The 25,041-nt window shown below is 32.2% G+C and overlaps 1 protein-coding gene across 5 annotated transcripts; it reads left to right on the top strand.

Annotated features, from left to right (window-relative positions):
• Window positions 1-1,640: 1,640 nt before the first annotated feature.
• On the top strand, window positions 1,641-23,734 carry LOC134706392 (protein AF-10-like). 5 transcript variants are annotated; one of them, XM_063565295.1, is made up of 16 exons: window positions 1,641-1,885; window positions 2,004-2,083; window positions 3,492-3,546; window positions 4,521-4,630; window positions 5,351-5,454; window positions 5,915-6,008; window positions 6,863-6,976; window positions 8,137-8,636; window positions 9,483-9,547; window positions 13,058-13,121; window positions 14,790-14,872; window positions 18,202-18,289; window positions 18,895-18,983; window positions 19,615-19,784; window positions 20,614-20,680; window positions 21,239-23,734. In XM_063565295.1, the coding sequence occupies exons 1-16, from the start codon at window positions 1,765-1,767 to the stop codon at window positions 21,355-21,357; spliced, it is 1,923 nt and encodes a 640-aa protein (XP_063421365.1). In that variant the 5' UTR covers window positions 1,641-1,764; the 3' UTR covers window positions 21,358-23,734. The 5 variants fall into 5 exon arrangements, with proteins under 5 accessions (XP_063421365.1, XP_063421366.1, XP_063421367.1 ...); XM_063565296.1 differs by lacking the exon at window positions 13,058-13,121 and adding an exon at window positions 11,420-11,483; XM_063565297.1 differs by lacking the exon at window positions 13,058-13,121 and adding an exon at window positions 9,704-9,767.
• The last annotated feature ends 1,307 nt before the right edge of the window (window positions 23,735-25,041 follow it).

Raw genomic sequence — 25,041 nt, 5'->3', positions numbered from 1 at the left:
TTTGGTCTCTTGTGGAGAATTGTCTCATTGGCAATCCAACAAATGGAGGTGTTTAACTACCTTGGCTGGGTTATTGCCCTCGCACGGTCGAATATGGCAATCCGCATACCACATATTTTTTTTTATATTTGAAATACACAAATTATTTACAACCTATAAAAGCTAAGGTTATTAGTGTGTTTGACACCAAAGCTGTCAAGAGAAGCCATACAATTAATGGGTCAGTTAATTTGACAGCACACACAGCTAGTTAAACGGCCCTTCCTGGTCATTGTAGCTAGAATTACGAATTTGCTGCCGTATTTCAAAGGAAAATTACTTAAGAAATCAGTCTGATGGCTTAGGAATCATAATGAAAACGGATCATTTTCGGAATTCCTGGGTAACTTATTTAACGGACTAGCGAGTATCACAGGTAACCCTGAGAATTGTGAAACACCCACAGGATACAGGTCAGTTGACAGAAATGCAGCCGCCTGACAATTTCTTTAATATAGCGGAAAAAAAAGGAGGAAATAAAATATTTTTAGCAGTTTGAAATAGTGTTATACTAAAATATTTTATATCATTTAGTGTTATACTACATATACTGCTATAAATATTTTATTTCCCCCATTTTTTCGCTATAATTATGAACATTAACGCCAGGCGAGTGTGAAACGTCTAATACGCATAGATATCTGATAATTATCTAGGTATATAATACATATTCTTACTTTGAAATAGTTGCATTGCCATTTGATTTTATTATCAATAGTCATGAGGACCAATTTAAAAGTCGGCTCTACACCTTCAAGTGGTTTCCCTGTACCCTGGATTAAAAGATTGTACGTGCGCATGCGCATTTCGTATTTTAAGTTCATTACAATAAAAGTTGCAAGAATTAGGCCAACGCAAGTTTGTCCCTTTTCATACTTCATATAAGGGTATAATATTGTATTATATTGACGATTAATTCACTCAATATCTTGATTATATCCAGTAATGATTTAAAATTTAAATAATTAGTATAGCCATTGGTGTTCTATATGGATGTGTCCGGTGCCTTAACAATGCAAAAAGAGATTTGCAGTATAATTTATTTATTTAAGAAAATTGAATCTGATTGAATTTTCAATTGTGTCATTTGTCATGTGGTCATTTATATTAAATCAAGCATCTATGTTAAACTGAATTACTGTATTCAGTATTTGTAATTTATCGTTGTGTCCATGTGTCCGGACACAAAATGCATGTCAACTATATTTTGCACCGAAACCTTGCCACTAATGAAACTATATATTAATCTAAATTTTTACTTCGTTTCATTAAGCAGGGCAAGTTGGCAGGATAAATAGAAACGGGATTTAACCTTTTTCACGAAAGAGTCGATTTGCTAGTGGGTGATTTGTTCTGCTTCCCTATTTCTGGATTTTACCCTTTTTCATAAGTGGTGCAAGTTGGTGAAAAAAATGGGGCGATTTGTCAGTAGGGCGAATTGTCATGAATTCTCGTCATTTTTTTTTTATTTTATTTGTGATTCAAAGAAAGTAGACTTTAGGAATTTTCACTTTTAATACCCATTTTTTACTTTCCGAATAACAGTCGTACTTGGGGCCTCTAGTTTGTTTCCTTTCCTGTAAAATGTAAACAAATCCCATCATGCACTATAATTTTATTTTTAACGCGCGTGTGCAACGACCTTCGTAAGACCGGAAACCTTAAAGGAGAAAAAATGAAGACCAACACGTCTTCATGCTTGATCCTTGAAATTCAAGTATATTTATGCCGATCAGCATGAAGGAAATGGTCGGCGGATGTTGTGTATGTTCCGATGAAAGAGGATGGGCCGAAAACCCCCTTGTTTATTGCGATGGACAGGGTTGCAATGTTGCAGTCCATCAAGGTTTGTCATTTGTTATTGTTTAGTTGCCGAATATTCAGTTTCGTAGCAGTCGATCGGGAAAGATCGGTTATTTACTAACTTGAGTGCTAAGAAAATATTGTGGTTTTATCTTTTACAGCATGCTATGGTATTGTGCAGGTGCCAACAGGGCCATGGTTTTGCAGAAAATGCGAATCTCAAGAAAGGGCCGCAAGAGTGGTAAGTCCGCCATTTTTTGTTTGTTACCGGAAGCACGTTGTTTTGTTTTGGTAAGAAAATATTGTTATTGTAATAGACTGACACTAGTAATGTGACAGAAGCAGCAGCACCTTATGATGAAAAAAGTGAAAATGGCAAATATAGAAAGCAACATTCCTTTGAATTAAATCTTTCTCTGATACTAGCAACTGGACATAAATTGATAATTTTACTATTTTATGAGGTTGAACTGACAGTGTATCCCAATCTCTGTCTGAGCCACAAAATGTCAGACATAAATCATTCTGCAAACAGAATTTTTTGGATTTTTTGGTTGAATATACAGGGATCTCTATGGATGATAATTGAAAGACGGAGGAACTTTCACCATCATAAACCATATCTACCCGTACAGTGTAGCGCGATCGAAAGTATTTCATCCCTCCACCTAAGGATAGGTGAACATGCTAATCAATGGCTTATTTAAATTCTATTTATTTGAATTTTCATTATACATTGTAAATACTATAGAGAAGTATATATATTTTCAATAATTCATTAATTGCTGTTTGTAACCTTTCAAAGACCAAGCCCTCATGCCCCCTCCCTTTCCTTAGTCGAGAATGACAAATAGCTATCACGAAAGGTCCCCATGTAGTTTTCTTGCTTTTTTGGTAATTGTTATGGGGGTTAAAATTATGTGGAGCTTATTTTCACGGACACTGTCAAATTCAGAAGTCATGAACCCATTACCGGTATGGCTGGTTTGCAGCAACAACAAAACGAGTTGTAAGGGTTATGTAAAAGGTGAAAAAGATTTGTAAAATGTTGAAAAATGAAAAGGTTTTAAATGACTTTATCTAGCAAATCGATGCTATGCAACATGTATCTTTCGAGTCTGAATAGAAACCAGAGATGCGGATGTATCAATTTGATTGTAAACTACGAAATGAATTCGGAATTACGATACGATATTTCTGTGCAGGAAATATTAAAAGTTTTTACTTTTTAACTTTCAAAGTAATTCTATATTATCGTAACAATACAGCAGTACTCGAGTTATTTGCAATGAAATCATAATTACAGGGAAAGAAGAGGTAACTTGAGAGGTTCAAATAAACTTGGATTGTTGAAACCTGAGTAATTAAAGTTAACTCATTAGGTTCACATGAACTCAACCATGTATCAATAATCCTGGTATCTATGATGAGATTATTTACTGCCTTAAATATTTAAAGGCTGAATCATTTTAATAATCTTGAGTACTGCTACTATGGCCAATTATCTTACCAATATCCCATCAAATATTCAAAATTTTGAAAACTAAACTAAAGTGAAGGATTATCATGATTATTTCTGTAATATAACATTTGAGTAGCCTCAAAGGTAAAAAACATAAAGTCATCCTGAGCATGATGTTTCTTTGCAGAAATGTGAATTATGTCAACAGAAAGATGGTGCCTTGAAAAGAACAGATTCTGGAGGTATATTATTTTCTGTACAATGTCAATATAATGTGTGAAATGTGTTTAATTTGTTATTCATGTTTTTAGCCATACTGTTATCATTCTTTATCACAGTAAAATTGTGTCATTATCTTAGTTATGTTTATGGTCATGATAATCTTAGTGATATTGACAACACCACACACAAAGGCCAAGTTCGGATGGAACTCAAGTACTGACTCTAGTTCCATATGAACGGTAAATAATTTTGAAGAGTAAGGACTCTAGATTACCGGAAATACAAGGCCCCTACTCTGAATATGTTTACATTAAAATTTGATTGGATCGACGTCATAACATCCGGGATATCGAGTCGATCTCTAGTAACCCTGCCACAACCCAGGGCTCATTGAGTTCTAATGGCGGGAAAGCTATATCCAATCATAACAGGTGTTATATGACCATGTCAATCCTATCTACTCTAGATATCCTTCCGAATTTGGCCAAAGACATAACAAAGGAGTTGGTAGATTTAAACACTGTACATGTATGATGAAGCCAAAGGAACATTGCAGTCTTTAACAGGAAAATTAACAATAGGGAAGGAATAAATCTACGATTAAATGGACAGAATTAGTGTCCATAGGAATACCTACTACGTGTCGATACACTTAATTGCAGAAACATACATATCTGTTCAATGTTCAAGAGAAAATTTAAAGCTTCAATTGATTTATACATTCACAATTCCAGTAAGTGTATCTAGCATACTTTCCTTTATTGTTTATACAGAAAAAGGCTATAAATGAATTTAAAGTCTTTTTTCTGTAAAGAAAAAGTTACAGAAAAATGAGAGTAAGCTAGATGCCATGATTACACAATGCATGAATTATTGGTCTCCATTAAAAGACATAAAACTAAACATATTTGAAATTGATTACTCTCTCAACAGTATTTTTGCTAAGTAAGATATTGTTATAAGTAGATGCTTTATTTTGATTTTCATATTTCAGGATGGTGTCATGTTGTATGTGCTCTGTTCATACCAGAAGCATGGTTTGCTAATGTTCAAACAATGGAACCAATAGTTCTAAAAAATCTGCCTCAAGAAAGGTTTAACAAGGTAGAACATTATGATTGATTATGTTTAAATGGATTACATCACACTATACAAGCGTACTGGTATATTCTGGTGTAGGTGGGTAAGCAAATAGGCACCTCTGATCATGTAGATATACCATGTATTGTCTACAAACCCTACTTATCTGATGAAGTTGTCATGGCTTTGAATATTCATAAAACATGACCAAGTACAAGTAGTGTCACTGTCTTACCTGTACGTAAAATCTGTCACTAATATAAAATGAGTGCTGGTAGGATTGACAATTATCCACTGAAGCTGAAGCATTAAAAGTAGTTTGATTCATCAGATTATTATACAAAACAAAACAACTAACAAAAACACAAAGTACAAATCTAACAGTACTGACAGTTACTAAAAGCTATTTATCAATAAATTAAAATTATTAAAATTGATGAAAATAATTATGTATTCAAGACCAACCATTTTAAAGCAGGTTACATTCATGACATTGCTGTGGAATACAGTCATGTGTATCAATTTGATACTGAAAACTTTTTCCTGACAATGACACACACTCGAAAGCTGTCAAACTGAAGTAACACTACAATTGTTGCTAAGCCTTGATGGATCTCGTACAATTTATACATAGAATAAATAAACATGAACGATATCTGACTAATTGATAATTACAAATGTAGGTATGAATATAAGTAGAATCTGAGCATGTAGAAAAATATTTACTTTATATTGATATTTAAGATTTGCTATGTATGTGAAGAGAAGGACAGAGCAAGCAAAGCATCTACTGGAGCTTGTATGCAGTGTAATAAAAATGGATGCAAACAATATTTCCACGTTACTTGGTTTGTACCTATCTAAATAAAAATAAGGAGTTAGGAATTAACCCATTGAAGATTACGATAAATGCATAGCCTGACTATTGACAGATACATGCACTGTTTAGCATGCTGTCAGTATCTTATTAAAGGATAAAATATTTTATAAATTAATTCTCTGGTTTGAAAATAGTTATTGTTTGTATTGTAAAGGCTTTTAGAAAATTCAAATCTTGTGATGAACTTGTAATTTTGGGTTTCAAAGGAAAATATGTAAAAAATCACAAAATTCAATGTTTAAAAGAAAAAAATCTTAAACATCCAATATGAAAATGAAAATTTGGTGAAGGAAATGTTTGTTAATGTTTTGATATATTTTATTTTACAGTGCCCAGGCCCAAGGTTTATTGTTTATGTTTTTGATACATTTTATTTAACAGTGCCCACCCCAAGGTTTATTGTTAATGTTTTTGATATTATTTTACAGTGCCCAGGCCCAAGGTTTATTGTGTGAGGAAGCTGGTAACTATGGTGACAATGTCAAATACTGTGGTTATTGTGATTATCATTACAAAAAATTAGTAAGTTAACTTATATGTAAATAGTATATTATATTATTTCCACACTATAGTGTGGGTCATACTGTAAATTAGTCCTTATTTGATGCGTTATACGACCCACTAAATTTAGACTTAAAATTTATGTGTGTTTATGGTTTTTCAATTGATTTAAATTTTTATATTACATTTAAACAACATACATGTATCAGTTGTATAATATGCCACATGATAAACATATTTAATGGAAATATTTGTCAGAATTACTCTCAACCATATTAATCATTGTCCAACTATTGGAAAAAGGTCTTAATGTGTCTTAAGGTTGTCCCACTTAGTTGCAAAATAATGATTAGAATTCTATAAAAAGTTGGATTTGCATTGTTACTGACTGAATTTTCCCAGAAATGTTTTGAACATTTCATGAAAATTGTCCTTTTTGTCATGCTGGAAAAATTTGACTAATTTTCGGCACATTGATGAATAATTAACCCTGACTTCAAACTTTTTATGCTGCTTGTCTTGGCCTTTTATATCAGTCTAAATGGTATACACTTTGCTTATTGTATAAGGCTACACAGTGACCTGTAGATAAAAGCATCCACATCATTTTCATAATTGTCTGATCTAGCAATTAAACCAAAATCTTTCTTTTTTATGTTGACCAACTTTTCATGATAAGGCTAGCAGGCAGAGCATTCATGTTGTACTGACACACTTATCTTGAACATATAAACACTTTATTGAAAAAAGATTAATGGATGTCAGTGAGTGTATATTACATAAATGATACAAATCTAGAGATGTTACTTACTCTTGTTTTCATTTTAGTAAAATGCAAAAACATGAACATTAAAAATGTCTTGTTTAATTTTTAGAAAAAAGATGCCAATATAAAGATCATTCCTCCATTTAAGCCAATACCAGCAGATAATGCCACCCCTGACTCAACACCAGAGAAAACTTTCCCAAGCAACTTTGATAAAATGAAGGTAAAATGTTATTTAAGGTGCTCTGACAAATGATTTTCATGTGCAAATAAACTAATGCTGAGGCAGTTGTTGAACCAGTAGGAGAAAACAAATAATCAGATTACCTTAATTTCTTTTTCATTTGGTAAATGAATCTAAATAAAACTTTTACTGAAAAATGCACTACAAACCAAAGTTTTAAAGTGAAATATATCAGATTTTGACTAAGTACATGTAAAAAGATTTGGCATTTTTTGTTGGGGAAAATGGATATGAGTTAGATTTACACAAGACAATAATCTTCAAATTTTGTTAGAAAAACATGAAGCAGCAGTTTTCAAAAACATGAAGCAACATCGGAACTAAACACATTTATTCTAAAAACTGTTGTTGGCATGACATGGGTTATGTTCTTCTCATATATGTTATGATGGTATGATACTTAACCCTAACGGGAAGGATTGTGCCTGATGTTCATATGATGAAATCATAATCTTTCAGTCAGTTTAATTGAAGTCTGGAGCTGGCATGTCAGTTAACTGCTAGTAGTCTGTTGTTATTTATGTATTATTGTCATTTTGTTTATTTTCTTTGGTTACATCTTCTGACATCAGACTCAGACTTCTCTTAAACTGAATTTTAATGTGCGTATTGTTATGCGTTTACTTTTCTACATTGGTTCAAGGTATTGGGGGAGGGTTGAGATCTCACAAACATGTTTAACCCCGCCGCATTTTTGCGCCTGTCCCTAGTCGGGAGCCACTGGCCTTTGTTAGTCTTGTATTATTTTAATTTTAGTTTCTTGTGTACAATTTGTAAATTAGTATGGCGTTCATTATCACTGGACTAGTATATATTAGTTTAGGGGCCAGCTGAAGGACGCCTCCCGGTGCGGGAATTTCTTGTTACATTGAAGACCTGTTGGTGACCTTCTGCTGTTGTTTTTTTATTTGGTCGGGTTGTTGTCTCTTTGACACATTTCCCATTTCCATTCTCAATTTTATTGTTACGTTTTTTTATAGCTTTATATCTGATATAGTGGACACTGGACAATTTCAAAAGGCAGGATATAACTGACTGATCTGATGTAATTTTTGCAAAAAATGTTAATACATAGAAAGATTGAATCAATCATGAAAGTAACAATGCTGGTAATCATTTAATGTATTCTTTATTTGCAGCCTAAACAAAACAAAGCTGAGGCAAAAGGTTCAGAATATAATACACAAACAGTTCGTCCATTTTTATCTAATTTTCCATCGCCTAGTGCCATTAACAATGAGAAAGCAAGACAGCCAATTACTACTCCACCCTTGTCTAATACAAGTAGTGGTATTGGGACAGATTCTTCTGCTGTTAGTCCTACAGAGTCTCCGTCTCAGGACGATGCAGAATGGCGGGACAGAAATAGTGAAGATCATTTAATAAATGTTGTTGATAATTCTAGTAACTGTTCTCCTAATTCTGGGAAAACAGAGAAACTTTTCTCTGCCGATTCTAATTTCTTGTCAGGAGGACCTGATTTATCTAATAGTGCTCTACCTCCTCAGAACAATGTTTTTACGGGAAATCTGGAGAAATTTCTAGCCTCTACAAAACAAGCTGAACCACCGCCTGAAGAAGATTCAGATACAGAAACAGAAGATTTAGATCCTGGGATACCTAAACGTCCAAGGTCAAGGTTAGAAAATCATATATAATCTAGTTGTTCGTCCCTTAACTTGTTAACAATCTGAAAACATGAAGAAAGTTCAAAATGCAACCAAAATAAGTTTTCATAAATTTACATTGATCCATAACATTTAGAATTACTTTCACCCTCAATTTATGCCTTAGGGACAAGCTGTGGTTTAGAAATTTATTTGTTTGATGTGAGGGTATATGTTAATGGGACATCAACCCAACAACTTAAAAAAACCAGGAAGAAATCTAAATTTCTATATGTAGTCTTCCAGAAAAAATTGGTTGGTGTTTACACTATATCAATATATCATTAAAATGATGAATTATTGCATTTTTTTTGGGCAATAATTATATGCACATTATACTCAACCTTTCAGTCTATTGATATCTCTGGATAAATTGACTAAACCAATTTCTTGATATTCAGGAGCAGTTTAACAGGGTATAGTCTTGGGTGAAATTTTATCACAATACAAGAGATTATTATTGGACATACAGACAGAACTTTGTATAACGATTAGGCTGTGTGATAATTATGTGTTGAAACACTGAATTTGCCATATAATGTCTAGTAGATATTCACAGAAAAGTTTCAGAGTAAATCAACCACATTCACCAAAATTTATCATGTTTATTGTCAAACATTTTGAGACATTTTTAACTGAATCATCTTGTATAACAAATAATTTATCCACAAGTTTTTTGAAGACAGAATATCTTTATCTTAAATACATTTTTTTTTAAATAATTCAGCTTTATTGTACTCGATATTGTATAATTGGTTTGTAGTTAGTATTGAAAATGACCTTTTAATCAAGTACTTATAAAAGAATACTATTTACAGGTCTTTAGATAAGAATAGTAAAAAGTGTAAAAGAACAAAGCCAGCTGTGATAAAGAAAAAACTAGGTGCTAACTCTCCTCCTCTCTGTAAAAAGAACAAATCTAAACCAGAAACTACACAAGCATCAAGGTTTGTATAACTAGGTGCTAACACTCCTCCCCTCAGTAAAAAGAACAAATCTAAACCAGAAACTACACAAGCATCAAGGTTTGTATATCTAGGTGCTAACTCTCCTCCCCTCAGTAAAAAGAACAAATCTAAACCAGAAACTACACAAGCATCAAGGTTTGTATATCTAGGTGCTAACTCTCCTCCTCTCAGTAAAAAGAACAAATCTAAACCAGAAACTACACAAGCATCAAGGTTTGTATATCTAGGTGCTAACACTCCTCCTCTCAGTAAAAAGAACAAATCTAAACCAGAAACTACACAAGCATCAAGGTTTGTATATCTAGGTGCTAACACTCCTCCCCTCAGTAAAAAGAACAAATCTAAACCAGAAACTACACAAGCATCAAGGTTTGTATATCTAGGTGCTAACACTCCTCCTCTCAGTAAAAAGAACAAATCTAAACCAGAAACTACACAAGCATCAAGGTTTGTATATCTAGGTGCTAACACTCCTCCCCTCAGTAAAAAGAACAAATCTTAACCAGAAACTACACAAGCATCAAGGTTTGTATAACTAGGTGCTAACACTCCTCCCCTCAGTAAAAAGAACAAATCTAAACCAGAAACTACACAAGCATCAAGGTTTGTATAACTAGGTGCTAACACTCCTCCCCTCAGTAAAAAGAACAAATCTAAACCAGAAACTACACAAGCATCAAGGTTTGTATATCTAGGTGCTAACACTCCTCCCCTCAGTAAAAAGAACAAATCTAAACCAGAAACTACACAAGCATCAAGGTTTGTATAACTAGGTGCTAACACTCCTCCCCTCAGTAAAAAGAACAAATCTAAACCAGAAACTACACAAGCATCAAGGTTTGTATATCTAGGTGCTAACTCTCCTCCCCTCAGTAAAAAGAACAAATCTAAACCAGAAACTACACAAGCATCAAGGTTTGTATATCTAGGTGCTAACTCTCCTCCTCTCAGTAAAAAGAACAAATCTAAACCAGAAACTACACAAGCATCAAGGTTTGTATATCTAGGTGCTAACACTCCTCCTCTCAGTAAAAAGAACAAATCTAAACCAGAAACTACACATGCATCAAGGTTTGTATAACTAGGTGCTAACACTCCTCCTCTCAGTAAAAAGAACAAATCTAAACCAGAAACTACACAAGCATCAAGGTATGTATAACTAGGTGCTAACACTCCTCCCCTCAGTAAAAAGAACAAATCTTAACCAGAAACTACACAAGCATCAAGGTTTGTATATCTAGGTGCTAACACTCCTCCTCTCAGTAAAAAGAACAAATCTAAACCAGAAACTACACAAGCATCAAGGTTTGTATAACTAGGTGCTAACACTCCTCCCCTCAGTAAAAAGAAAAAATCTTAACCAGAAACTACACAAGCATCAAGGTTTGTATAACTAGGTGCTAACACTCCTCCCCTCAGTAAAAAGAACAAATCTAAACCAGAAACTACACAAGCATCAAGGTTTGTATAACTAGGTGCTAACACTCCTCCCCTCAGTAAAAAGAACAAATCTAAACCAGAAACTACACAAGCATCAAGGTTTGTATATCTAGGTGCTAACACTCCTCCCCTCAGTAAAAAGAACAAATCTAAACCAGAAACTACACAAGCATCAAGGTTTGTATATCTAGGTGCTAACACTCCTCCCCTCAGTAAAAAGAACAAATCTAAACCAGAAACTACACAAGCATCAAGGTTTGTATAACTAGGTGCTAACACTCCTCCTCTCAGTAAAAAGAACAAATCTAAACCAGAAACTACACAAGCATCAAGGTTTGTATATCTAGGTGCTAACTCTCCTCCTCTCAGTAAAAAGAACAAATCTAAACCAGAAACTACACAAGCATCAAGGTTTGTATATCTAGGTGCTAACACTCCTCCCCTCAGTAAAAAGAACAAATCTAAACCAGAAACTACACAAGCATCAAGGTTTGTATAACTAGGTGCTAACACTCCTCCTCTCAGTAAAAAGAACAAATCTAAACCAGAAACTACACAAGCATCAAGGTTTGTATATCTAGGTGCTAACTCTCCTCCTCTCAGCAAAAAGAACAAATCTAAACCAGAAACTACACAAGCATCAAGGTTTGTATAACTAGGTGCTAACACTCCTCCTCTCAGTAAAAAGAACAAATCTAAACCAGAAACTACACAAGCATCAAGGTTTGTATATCTAGGTGCTAACACTCCTCCTCTCAGTAAAAAGAACAAATCTAAACCAGAAACTACACAAGCATCAAGGTTTGTATATCTAGGTGCTAACTGTCCTCCCCTCAGTAAAAAGAACAAATCTAAACCAGAAACTACACAAGCATCAAGGTTTGTATATCTAGGTGCTAACACTCCTCCTCTCAGTAAAAAGAACAAATCTAAACCAGAAACTACACAAGCATCAAGGTTTGTATAACTAGGTGCTAACACTCCTCCTCTCAGTAAAAAGAACAAATCTAAACCAGAAACTACACAAGCATCAAGGTATGTATAACTAGGTGCTAACACTCCTCCCCTCAGTAAAAAGAACAAATCTAAACCAGAAACTACACAAGCATCAAGGTTTGTATATCTAGGTGCTAACACTCCTCCCCTCAGTAAAAAGAACAAATCTAAACCAGAAACTACACAAGCATCAAGGTTTGTATAACTAGGTGCTAACACTCCTCCTCTCAGTAAAAAGAACAAATCTAAACCAGAAACTACACAAGCATCAAGGTTTGTATAACTAGGTGCTAACACTCCTCCCCTCAGTAAAAAGAACAAATCTAAACCAGAAACTACACAAGCATCAAGGTTTGTATAACTAGGTGCTAACACTCCTCCTCTCAGTAAAAAGAACAAATCTAAACCAGAAACTACACAAGCATCAAGGTTTGTATAACTAGGTGCTAACACTCCTCCCCTCAGTAAAAAGAACAAATCTAAACCAGAAACTACACAAGCATCAAGGTTTGTATAACTAGGTGCTAACACTCCTCCTCTCAGTAAAAAGAACAAATCTAAACCAGAAACTACACAAGCATCAAGGTTTGTATAACTAGGTGCTAACACTCCTCCCCTCAGTAAAAAGAACAAATCTAAACCAGAAACTACACAAGCATCAAGGTTTGTATATCTAGGTGCTAACTCTCCTCCTCTCAGTAAAAAGAACAAATCTAAACCAGAAACTACACAAGCATCAAGGTTTGTATATCTAGGTGCTAACACTCCTCCTCTCAGTAAAAAGAACAAATCTAAACCAGAAACTACACAAGCATCAAGGTTTGTATATCTAGGTGCTAACACTCCTCCCCTCAGTAAAAAGAACAAATCTAAACCAGAAACTACACAAGCATCAAGGTTTGTATAACTAGGTGCTAACTCTCCTCCTCTCAGTAAAAAGAACAAATCTAAACCAGAAACTACACAAGCATCAAGATTTGTATAACTAGGTGCTAACTCTCCTCCTCTCAGTAAAAAGAACAAATCTAAACCAGAAACTACACAAGCATCAAGGTTTGTATATCAATAAACTATATATGCTTCTGTCAGGAGTCATTTGTTATTGGACAAAAATATTTTTATGTTCCTAATATTAAGATGTGCAGCAGACATAATTCACTTGACAAGTGGTGAGCTGACCTCAGTTTGACCCTTTGAATCAAATTCCTATGGACATGTTTATAGTGTTCATTCTCAGCATTTTCAAGTGTCTAGGTCAGTCGAAATAAGTCTGTCAGTTGATTGAACACAGTTATCTGCTATAAACCCAAAATTTCCTTCTTAAAAGAGTAATAAGTGCTACCTTTTTGACACAAAAAATTACAAAATGTTAAGATATTGTAAATCCTTTTAAAATTCCTTTATTCCTTGTCAAATGATTAGTAAGAATAACAGAACTTTTTCAGTGCAAACAGGTCAGTTTGAATAACACAATGACAAGCTATGTATAATACCATAATTTCCATATCAGTAGAAATAAATCATACTTTTATGTACTCTGGACTATGCATATATAGGACCATTCATTTTAAAACATAAAACACTATAAAATAATTTGATAAAGAATCCTGTTAAGAATTCATTTGCATGAGAGTAGAAGCATTATTTTTATGCCCCTGTCAGTGGAGGGTGCATCAAGTTTTACCCTTATCTGTCTGTGTGTCTCAAATAAGTTTCTGTTTCCTTACTGGTTTGCTTCAATCATATGATATGAAACATACTGCTATTTACCACTAAAACAGATCAAGTTTAAATTTGGGTGTCATCACTATTATCGTTTTAAGTTATTCCCCTTTATAAATAATTAAAAATTGAACCATTGCTGAATTTCTGTTCCGTTCTTTAACTTAATTCTGCCTCAACCAAATGTTATGATACTTGTACACATTGCTTATTTCCTCAAATATCAGATCAATACAAATTTGGTAAGCAGCACTTTGATTGTTCTTGAGTCCCTCTATAATGTTACTTGCAAGCAGGTTGCTTCTAAATTAAGGAATTATTGCTTAATTTCAATTGCATCAACATGTTTGGCCGAACACAGTGTAGTGTTAATTGTATTTTTGTATACATGTATTTGTTTATCTCTCATGACATCATCTTCGCTAGCTAAGGGTTACAATCCACTCCCGCTCTCTTCACCCTTGGCGGATTGAGCCAACATTTGTGATAACAATGTTGCGCCATCTATCGGAAGATAAAAATCACGCCCATTCCGAAATTCATCATTATTAACCAATGGTAACACTTGAAATCTTCAAATTGGAGGTAAAAACACGGTAGCGTCTAGATTCTACACACTTGGTAAAGCCGGAAATGAAAATATATGTCAACATTCATGCATTTGTGCACGAAACATACACAGGAACTTCTATTGGTTGATTAAAAACATTCAAGTTGTCACTAAATAGTCGTATGTTTAGGGATATAAAGACTTGTTGCACCATAAACATGTGGTAATTGTTTACAAACACTTTCTTCATTTACACCTGATCATGTTATAGGCGCTTTTTGATTGGATGCAGCGAGTTTTTACTGCATTCAATAAAAATGCTTACCTTGTATCTCAATAATTTGGCGAAGATGTCATGACATGTCTTCTTTTCTTATTGTAATATAAAAGATAAATATGTATTTAATACCTGTATTTGAATGTAATTACTTATGTTTTTTTAATTATAGTTTTTCTGTATTTGGTGGAAGTCCAGTATTTCCAACTCTTGGAACATCAGGATCACTACAACTCCCATCATTTGTCAAAACAGGTAAAAAATACATTACAGCAAAATGTATATTTTACTTCAATAAAGAATTATGTTTTTTATTAGCTATTTGCCTAAAATGTCAGTTAATGAGTAAAGACAAAGAAAGGATTCAATCTTTTTACCCAACAAATGATGAGACTATTTAATCACGTTTTGAAGTCATATGAAACGAGTGACTGGTGAAAAATAATGTTTATCCAATTCTTGAACCAATGCATGTATATATCATAAACTAAGTCCTCTGTGCACGATTTTATCATTTTTTATGCAAATATATCGTATAACCTTCATTTTTTTCTCTCTCTGTCTGCTATGATTTAACAAATATGGCTGCTCATTAAATGCCGTGTTTTGAAGCCGAAGTTTACCAAATTTCACCTTATAGAAAACAATCAACAAAAAGCATGGTATTGAGCACATGTTTAACATGTACAATCAGACAATTGTTTATTTTGATGACAGATCCATGCGTATTGCGATCACCGGATTTTTACGAGGATGGTCACCCTAAGGTCACTATGCATACGGAAAATATGTCAGGGAATTGGTTCCTTCAAGGAAGCAAAGAAAAACAAATAAACTTCTTTTAAATGTGGACAAATTAAAGAATTGTCCTCAGAAAAAAGTATATGTACATAAGTTGTATAGCTCTTACAGGTATGGGAGTTTCTCACTACATTGAAGACTCATTGGTGACTTTCGGCTGTTGTCTGCACTACAGTCGGGTTGTTGTCACTTTGACACATTTCCCATTTCCTTTCTCAATTTTATGCATTTAGTCATAAAAAACACGCATAATTTTTTTTAATTTGGGGTTTCATATGACTTTAAGAACATCACACAATACAATATAGAACAGATTTGTCCAGATATATCACTGAAATTTATATCACTTTTCAAACTTAAATTCAACATAAAAAAACACATATTTATAGATTATCGTTGGTTATCTAAATGAAATTGATTTTCTTGCTCGAGCCGGTCACGGTGAAAGCGAGAAAAGCAATCAAGTTGAGATGAGCAATTTTTTCCCTATTTTACCTATGACGAGTTCAATTTCATTAGCAACACCATGTGGCTTCTTAGTTTCTAGCAATTATTTTCCATCTCAAGCGAGTAGCATGCTATAAAAAAGTATCACAAAAAAAGATCAAAGGAAAAAAGCACAATTAGCGATTAATTATTACCCATTTTCCTGATCTTGGAATTTTTTGTTGTAATTTTTACACCTAAAAATGGCTCTGAAGAATTCAAATGAACCATCTAGCTTGCTTATGGGAAGGTTAATAGTTATATTGCATTATTTTTCATTGGTAGCACCAAGCAGTAACTTAAATATGATAATGACATACTGTGGATTCATTTATTTTCGTGGGTATCAATTTTCGTGGATAGAGAAAAAAAGACGTTTCGTGGTATACGTAAATTCGTGGATCGCTGATTACAAAACAAACAAAAAATTCAGTGACGTAATTCGTGAATTTCTTTTTGATTTAGGGGATCATATAACCTCCTTGGTTTGATCAATAATAAAACAAACAAAAAAGAAGGAATTCATTGAAAAAGTTTTGAATCGTCAAAATCCTCGCTTGGTCATTTTAGGTTAAAGTGTTCATTGAAAACTTCTATTACAATAATGGACAAAGACAACTAATTATTTGTTTGTTTTGTAATTTATAAATGCTTGTCGGAATTCTATAAAGCAATCAAAACTTTATGATCGAAAGCTCATTTCCCTAATCACGATATAATAAACAGTCATACAGTACACACAGAGAGGATGTAATCTCATACTCCCTACACTGTGTACAAACTTGGTGTCACACCAGGAAACTCCAGCAACTTTCTCCAAATTTTGGGAGGAAATTGGGAGAAACTTGGAGTAATTCCTCCCTAAAACTCCTTAAATGTTTATTACCTTGGTGTGGTTTCTCCCAACACCATGATTTTTTTTGCTATGTTTACCTTTGAAGTGTGCCAGTAGTTGATGACTACAATAAACATTTCTTGTGTTTCCTGTCATTAAATGACAGTCACAAAAATGATGAAAAGTGTGAGATTTGTTAAATTTAATCAGAGATATATTATAATCTGATTTTAATAAAGAATCCTGCACAAGTTATTTAAAAATACTTATTCAAAATATATTCAGCATTTGTTCTGACAGTGTTGGTTTTTCATACCTAAGGAACATAATTAAAACAAACAAAAACATCTGTAAGTGGAGTATAATTAATAGAAAATAAAGACATATCTTTATTGAATTTATTGATTTTTTGTTTATATATTATATGTATGAAATTTATCTACATTTTTTTATTTTATTCATTTTTTTTCATTAATTTTATTTTTTAAACCATTTATATATTAATATCTATATGTTTAAAATGATTTTAATACAACTTATTGTAAATATCAAGTTGCCATTTTTAATTATGAAATTTTGAAAGAATGAAAATAATTCTCAATCTCAAAATACTTTTTGTATATAATTTTTAAAAATCATTTCATTAATTTTTTTTATAGCTTTCAGAAATAAAACTTAAAAGGAAATGGTTGAAATAGGAAGAAGTGAGAAAATAGTTGACATGTAATTTTATGTCACTGTCAGACCATGTAGTCATGCTTTGTTGATTTTTATTACTTTTACCTGCAATCAACAGGTCATAAAACCCTCCCAAATGGGAGTAATTACTTGGTGTTTTTTGGGAGGGAAAATCTGTGTTTCACAGTGTGACACTGTGTTACACCAGAATCAGTGTTGGGAGTATGAGATTACATCCTCTCTGTGTGTACATGTATAAGTAAAAGGTGTGAAAATAAATGTTCCTGTCATAAACAAATATCACCTATGGGCCATATCCCGGTACTGAATCCTATTGATTTTAAATCACTAGTAAACCAAACTATGACACGGTAATTAACAACTTGCAGTTATTTTCCATGAACAGTTTTAATCAATTTTAAAAAGTAAATTATCACTGATATTCGATACATTTATTATTGATTTAATCAAAATACTTGTATTTTCTTTCAATAAAAAAACATGTGTTATGTTACAATGTTTATCGCTATTCAACACTATACTAGAACTGCATAACATAAACGGAACTAAACATCCGACTCCATACACATTTATCGGGATTATTCTTCGTTGAATTCTTAAATTCGTGGTTTGCTGTGACCCACGAAACACACGAAAATTGGTATACCACGAATAAAAATGAATCCACAGTATATGCATGTCCTCTTAAAATTACATGCAGTAACTTGAACTTGACATGGTCTCTTAAACTAAATCATAACATTGTATTATTTTATTTTGGTAGCACCCAGCAGTAACTTGAACTTGACATGTCCTCCAAAAGTCTTTCCATCTGTAGCTTCATCTACCTCAACAGAAGTCAACCAAACAAGGTCAGTATCTATACAGGAAGTAAAACATGAATACGATCACAAATCAAGACATGTTATGGTGTAATACCACCGTTGATTTCCTCCTATAAGCCTTTGTTAATTATACACTTTTCAAAAAATTTTGCAAATAAAGAAATACTTGGCATGAGTTTTATCCTGTCCAGCACTAAAAAACAATTTCACATAATATTTCATGCATATAAGAAATAAACCATTACTGGAAGTTAACCAATCAAATTTTCACCCATTTTCAGGCTGTGTACAAGCTATAGTAACCTTGTAACCTCAACGGAATGAAATGTAGGATTAATTTCATACAACTGTCAATTTCAAGGGACTTTCTTTTTCAACCCTTTTTTGTATGCAACAGGATGTGACACTGATTTTGTGGTATTAACTTATGTTATAAATCTATGAAAAAAAAGGTAACTCTGGTTATTTCATTTTATGAAAGATATTATCAAGCAATATATCATATATATATATATATTTTTTCATTTAAATTAGAATGTAATCCATATATCAAAACATAAAATTCAATTTGTTTCATTGGTACAAACTTAAAACAATATATGAATTTAAAGATTATTGATTTGATTTTTCAGCGAGTTCCCAGCAACAATGGAACAATTACTTGAGAGACAGTGGGAACAAGGATCTCAGTTTTTAATGCAGCAAGGACAACATTTTGATAGTAAGCATCAGTAGCTTAATAGTTCTATGTAAACATGGTTATCTAACCTTATTTGCTGTAATAGTTTCCTTTAGGATCAGTTCCATAGCCATTAACATAAGCCTGAAGTGAAATGTCATTTTATAAATATCGTGAAAAAATAAGCTACTCACGTCTGGCGTATGTATTTACGAAATTTCAATTCTGGTATCTATGATTAGTTTATCTAAACAAAATGTTAGGGAAAGAGTTAATGTTCATAGTCAGTAGATATTATAAATTTCAAAGTATCGTCAAACAAGAATTTTTGGCTTTACATATCTCAAAATTACTTCCTCTATGCAACTTTTCATAAAATTCTCCCAAACATAAAAGATAAAAGAGTTAATTATGTCAGTACTGGGGAAGAACTATGATGAACAAGTGCTTTAACCTGTTAATTTCTTTCCCATTTTATAATTTATAAATATCATAAAGAAACCCATGATTTCCTGCATAACTGATTTCACCATGAGGAGCTTACTACTTCATGCAAATTTGAATACAAGTATTTAATTATCAAAAGGTATGATGTTAGGTAAAATAAATATGACACAATAAACTTCTGGAGAATAGTTGAGAAATATGTTATGTAGCATTATTTATTTTCCAGTTGCATCCTTATTAAATTGTTTACATCAATTGAAAAATGAAAACCATAGATTAGAGGACCATGTAAAATCGTTAACAGCCAGGCGAGATCATCTGTTGGCTGTCAATGCAAGACTTTCTGTACCATTCTCTGCCAACACTACAGAACAAGGACCAGCTAAAACCAAAGAGGTATAAAACCAACTCCTACATGATAGCTAATTAATATATTACTTGGTTCAAAGAAGAATGCTGTATGCAATAGTCTGTGTACATGATGTAGAAAAAATACACAGCAAGTTTTTAAAATGAAGGCTACTGATACCCATTCTAACTCAATCTTAATGTTTATTTATATGTTAGTTTGTTAATACTGACTCCCTCAAGCTACTAGATTTATTTAAAATGTGTATAAAAGAAAATGTTGGATAATATCAACAGAAAATAAAAACAAAAAAGATGATATCTGAAGTTATGATACTATCTTCAATAAGCAACAAGTTTGTTCACAATTCGTAGAGTTATCCAAAAGTATAAATTCAGAAATTATTGCGAAAATGCGACTGGGTTATAATGGCATTAAACTTGCATTTTGAAACTTTTTATACGAGTTAAACAGAATTTTTCTCAATGATAAATTGCAATAATAACACGCAATAATTTGTGAATTTACAGGATTATAAAACTGTAAAGGAATTTTATAATATATTCCAAAATTTGATCAACAACAAATTCTTTAATGGACAAACACAAATTAAAAAAACTACTACAAGATTCATGGTTTTGTACTGGCATGTTAAGTTATGTAGTTAGGTTAATCAATTTTAAGTTGTCATAGTGTGGTTGCATCACATTGCATCCAGTAGAGCCCTTTATTTACAGTTAAGAAGAAAATCTAGCTAAGTACAGTACTCTGTTATATTAACACTGAAAGCTGTGGTTCAATATTGACCAGTTGATAAGAGTTATACACCAGAGAACAAACATTTAATGAAAATTCTTCATACTAATTATTTTTCAGGAAGTGGTATTACCATCCGCATCAACAGTCTCATCAACAACCATGCTGTCATCCACAAGTACTACAGGTAGGAAGGGGGTTTTATTTATGAAAACAGGTTTCTTTATTGTTACTTGAATTCCTCTTGTTTCATTGGAATGAAACTTATACGAATGGAAGATATAAGGATTAAAGGTTTTTTGGGGTAGAAGGTTCAAGGTCACTGTTACTGAGTATAGATTTTGTTTGGAAAAATTATGTACAGATGGTGATTTAAATTTCCCAAGAATGATTGGAATGAAACTTAACAGATCAAAGATAAAAGAATGGACACAAAGCTTCTTGATTTTATGTGTGATAGGTCAAATGTCAAATATCTGATATCTAGAAGGAGAAAAATGTGGAAACAAATTTCCGTACTGAATAAGTTTCCCTTGCTTGTTCATATTGAATCTTGATGGATGATAAAAGGGGAGTTCTTGTAGCCTTTTCAATGTTTTTACTTAACAGATGAAGAACAAGCAATAATAGTACATGTTTCTCACTATGAATGTGAGTTTGGAGAGATTGAATTCACAATGCCAGTGTTTAACTGGTAATATATCCGGTACAAAAGTTATTGATATAAGATTTTTATTTATTTCAGGAACAACATTACCTAGCAGCAGTTCAAATTTGATCTCATTCAAGCCTCACCAGACAGCATCAAAAACTACAGACTCATCTCATAATATATCAGGTCAAAATAAAATGGACGACACCTGACCAATCCTTGTTATAGAAGATTATTTAAATTTTGTTCTTTATAGATATTTAATAATGTGCCATCAGTTAAGTTATTGTTGATTCACCAAGTAAGATTTTTGTTCTGGTATAATCCAATTATTGTCAGGTGAGATGGTTCATTAATAATTGACATTGCATCCTGTTGTTTCAGTGGCCAGACAATAGATATTTTACTTCTTAGGCACTTCCTGTTAGAGAAAATACTGCAATTAGGTATTATCAGGGTCAGATTGAAAAACTACTAAAGGAAAAATATTGTGGAGTCAACCAAATAATACCTTTCTTCCAGTTTACAAAATAATACCTTTCTTCCAGTTTACAAAATAATACTTTTCTTCCTGTATGCAAAAATTGTTAAAACACAAGAATTTAAGTTGTTTTACAACCTTTGGACATCAGTTCCCAAAGAAAGACAAATAAATGCACAGTAGTAATTAAAAATATCAGGTTCATTTTAATACCCAAAATATACTGTTACTTTTTGCATTGATTGTTTGAATATGGAAATGAAATATTGTCAGCTATAATTATCTCATGTGTAGTAAGAACATTGTTTATGGAATGCTCTAGAACAAATCTGTAAATGTACATAGTTAAATTGCAAAGTACACATTTTGTAAATTCTATTCATGACATTAACATTATCAAATTGAACCCCCCATAATGTCAACATTTCACTAACAAGTCACTGTTCCTTTCTACTTTCTGTTTGTAAAATTGTTAACAACCAATCAAAGTTCTGCCTCAAATTTTGTAATGATTTGAACCATTATCTCAAAACCCCATGATGACATCTGAGAATACACAAGAACATTGTCAGAACCTGGTAAAGACACAATCTTTTTATGATATTGCAGTTCATCAGCTCAGTGAACATGACTTTATAGACAATGGAATAACAGGGTAAGAATGGATCAGAAAATTTTAAATTAAATTCTATGTTTTTAAGTAAGGCACCACAAGATAATGGTTAGCATGGGCGAGTCTTACTACCTCTGTTAAAATCTTGTATTTGCTTATTCTTGCCCTTAATGAAATTAGCAAATACCTGTAAAAACCAATGTCTGAGGTAAATGGTTGATTAAAAACAAAAGGGCCATGTTGTCTCATCTGGATATTTACATTTGCTTGAGAAAGTAAGAGTTTATTACATAACTTGTTGTTTCTACTGTCAATTGAAGTAAAATGATTATGTCTACACCTCATATTTATCATATTTTATATTTTTGAAAAGTTGAAAATGTTAATGGTTTATATTGATTGGCATTGCTTACAGGTTTAATACATTATTGACTAGACAGTATTAACTTATGCTGGTTAATTGTTGTTTATTAGAAGTAAATAAATTCAATTGAATTCAATTTTTTATTTAAAGTTGATATTCAATGATCAGAATATAAAACACAGAAAGTAGTGAGCTTTTCAAACCAATAACATAAAATATATAAGCACATATATACAAAAGTCATACTAAAAAGCTCAACTTGTTTGTTCAACTATTTCTCCTAGATGCAATATTTCTACAATAAAGAAGAACTGGTAGTGGGAACATTCTACATAATGTTTTAAAATGTTAATAACTTAAATGTTTATTTGCATTGACATTAAATTTTCAGTTAATCAATACCTATTTATATACTAGTAGTATTTTCAGTACATCAAGCTAAACAACTGCAATTTAATCAATTTACAACAATTTTAAGTGCTATTCATTTATCAAATACACTTTAGAGGGAAATCATTGTATGTTTTTTATTTTCCCTTTAGGTTATTTATCCACACAATGCAAAGTTTTTTTGGTGATTTCCTTGCGTGTGAAGTATTTTTTCCTAATAAATTGCTCATTCAAAAAAGTTTTACAAAAAATGAGTTCACGATTTAATTTTTTTTACTTTTACTACCTGAAATCATATTACCTCAGAATGATTCATCTAAGTACAGATTTCATCTATGTAAAACAGTTCCCATATCTGTTGGCAGCTACTGAATATTCATAAACACCTTGGTCAAGGTACCGTTTGATTGGACCATATCAAATAAACAGACTAACAAAGGTTTCTTCGTAAAAAATAAAGAAATATGATTTTAAATATTGTTTTTTTATTGTTTTAACTTGTAAATTTTAAGCACTTTACTGCTATTTATTTGTAAATACTGTATATATGATTTGTATATAGATTACTTTGTACGTGTGACAGAATGTGTTATTTTATTGTATTATAGGCATCCTTTTAATTCTTTTTTAAAGAGATTATAGTGAATCAACCTAATGTTGTTGATTTAACCTTATCCATGAAGTTATTAAATTCTACAAGTTCATGTCTTATTCCCAGAAATAAACTTCCATTATCAAAAAGAGTTTTTCTGTAATTTGTTTATAAGAGGGAATATTAGTTTAAACATATTTTATTGTTCAAAACAAATGGATTAGCCACAAGTTTTTGAACTTGATTCCGTCTTCTCCAATATTGTCAAATGTGTTTTAATTTTCAACAATCTTGCCTATTTTTCTGCAACCAAACAAGTTATTGATATATATTAGGAAAAGATTTGAAATTTTACACATAAAATATAGAATGACATAAAAACAAATCCCAGCAGAATTCATCTATAATGAGTTTATACGTAACAGAAAGTCCCTAATCCAATAGCAAAATAAAAAGCTCAAACGAATAGATGAAAACTGTCTCATTCCTGACTTGGTAAAAGCAGTTTTAACTGGAGATTCAAATACACGAACAACGATGTGTGAACAAAACAAACGAACAACTGGTAGAAGTGTCAAATATAGGGTTACAGCAGTCAAAATTGTACTTTTTATCTTAATCACTATAAAAACCAACAAATATGTCAACAAAAAGGCACAAAGACAAGGCACACTAGCAAAAATGAAAGACAAGAAAACAAAAATTTACCATATCACAATAACACAATTAATGTCAGGATGTTAAAGTACTGAGCCACGTCAAACAGATTACCAAAATTAGACTAAACAGTAAAAGTAATAACTTACAAAGAAAAATTTAAGAATACCATTATGAGTCATAAAGATGATAATAACGCCATTCCCTCGAGTATATACTTCTATTCCATCATGTATTATTTGTGAAGTTAATACAGAGTTTTGATCTTTGTACCTTCCGATGAACTGATATAGAAAAAAAATGAGACTTTCTTTGACAAATCCGGGTTTGTTCGTCAACTCTCTGCTCTTAAACTCTGCTCTTAAATATCGAATAAGTTGGGGAAATGTATATTCTATATGCAGGTGAAGTTGCTTTATTGCTACTAAGATGGGGAAAATTCATAATTTCTAAATTTAAATTGTCTCGTTTGTCATAGATTATGGTACTGAGATGACCTTGTATGTCAAATTCGAGGTATAAGTCTATAAATGAGAGAGGAAGCCGTGTCTCTTGTTTCTTTAGTTCTGGGGTATATACAAATGGAACCCAATCAGAACAGTGTGAATTGTAAACAGAAAGAACATCAAATTAGGTTTACATCACATTTACAATATTTGTTAACATCACAGAAAAAAAATAAACTTCACGTACAAGTTGATTTCTTCTTCTTAAAACCTGACGATCACAACTCGACCAATGCACCTAATTATGCTGTTATTTTAGACAACAAAACAAACCTATGATTTATAAAAACTAA

This window comes from Mytilus trossulus, chromosome 2 (assembly GCF_036588685.1).
Source record: "Mytilus trossulus isolate FHL-02 chromosome 2, PNRI_Mtr1.1.1.hap1, whole genome shotgun sequence".
Lineage (NCBI taxonomy): Eukaryota > Metazoa > Mollusca > Bivalvia > Mytilida > Mytilidae > Mytilus > Mytilus trossulus.
Note: the sequence above shows the minus strand (reverse complement) of the source record. Positions and strands in the feature narration are given on the sequence as shown.

Coding starts and splice junctions, on each gene's coding strand:
- LOC134706392 (XM_063565295.1), top strand. CDS start 1,765: ATGCCGATCAGCATGAAGGAAATGGTCGGCGGATGTTGTGTATGTTCC. Junction 8,637..9,482: donor CCTAAACGTCCAAGGTCAAG/GTTAGAAAATCA, acceptor TACTATTTACAG/GTCTTTAGATAAGAATAGTA. Junction 13,122..14,789: donor GAAACTACACAAGCATCAAG/GTTTGTATATCA, acceptor TTTTAATTATAG/TTTTTCTGTATTTGGTGGAA.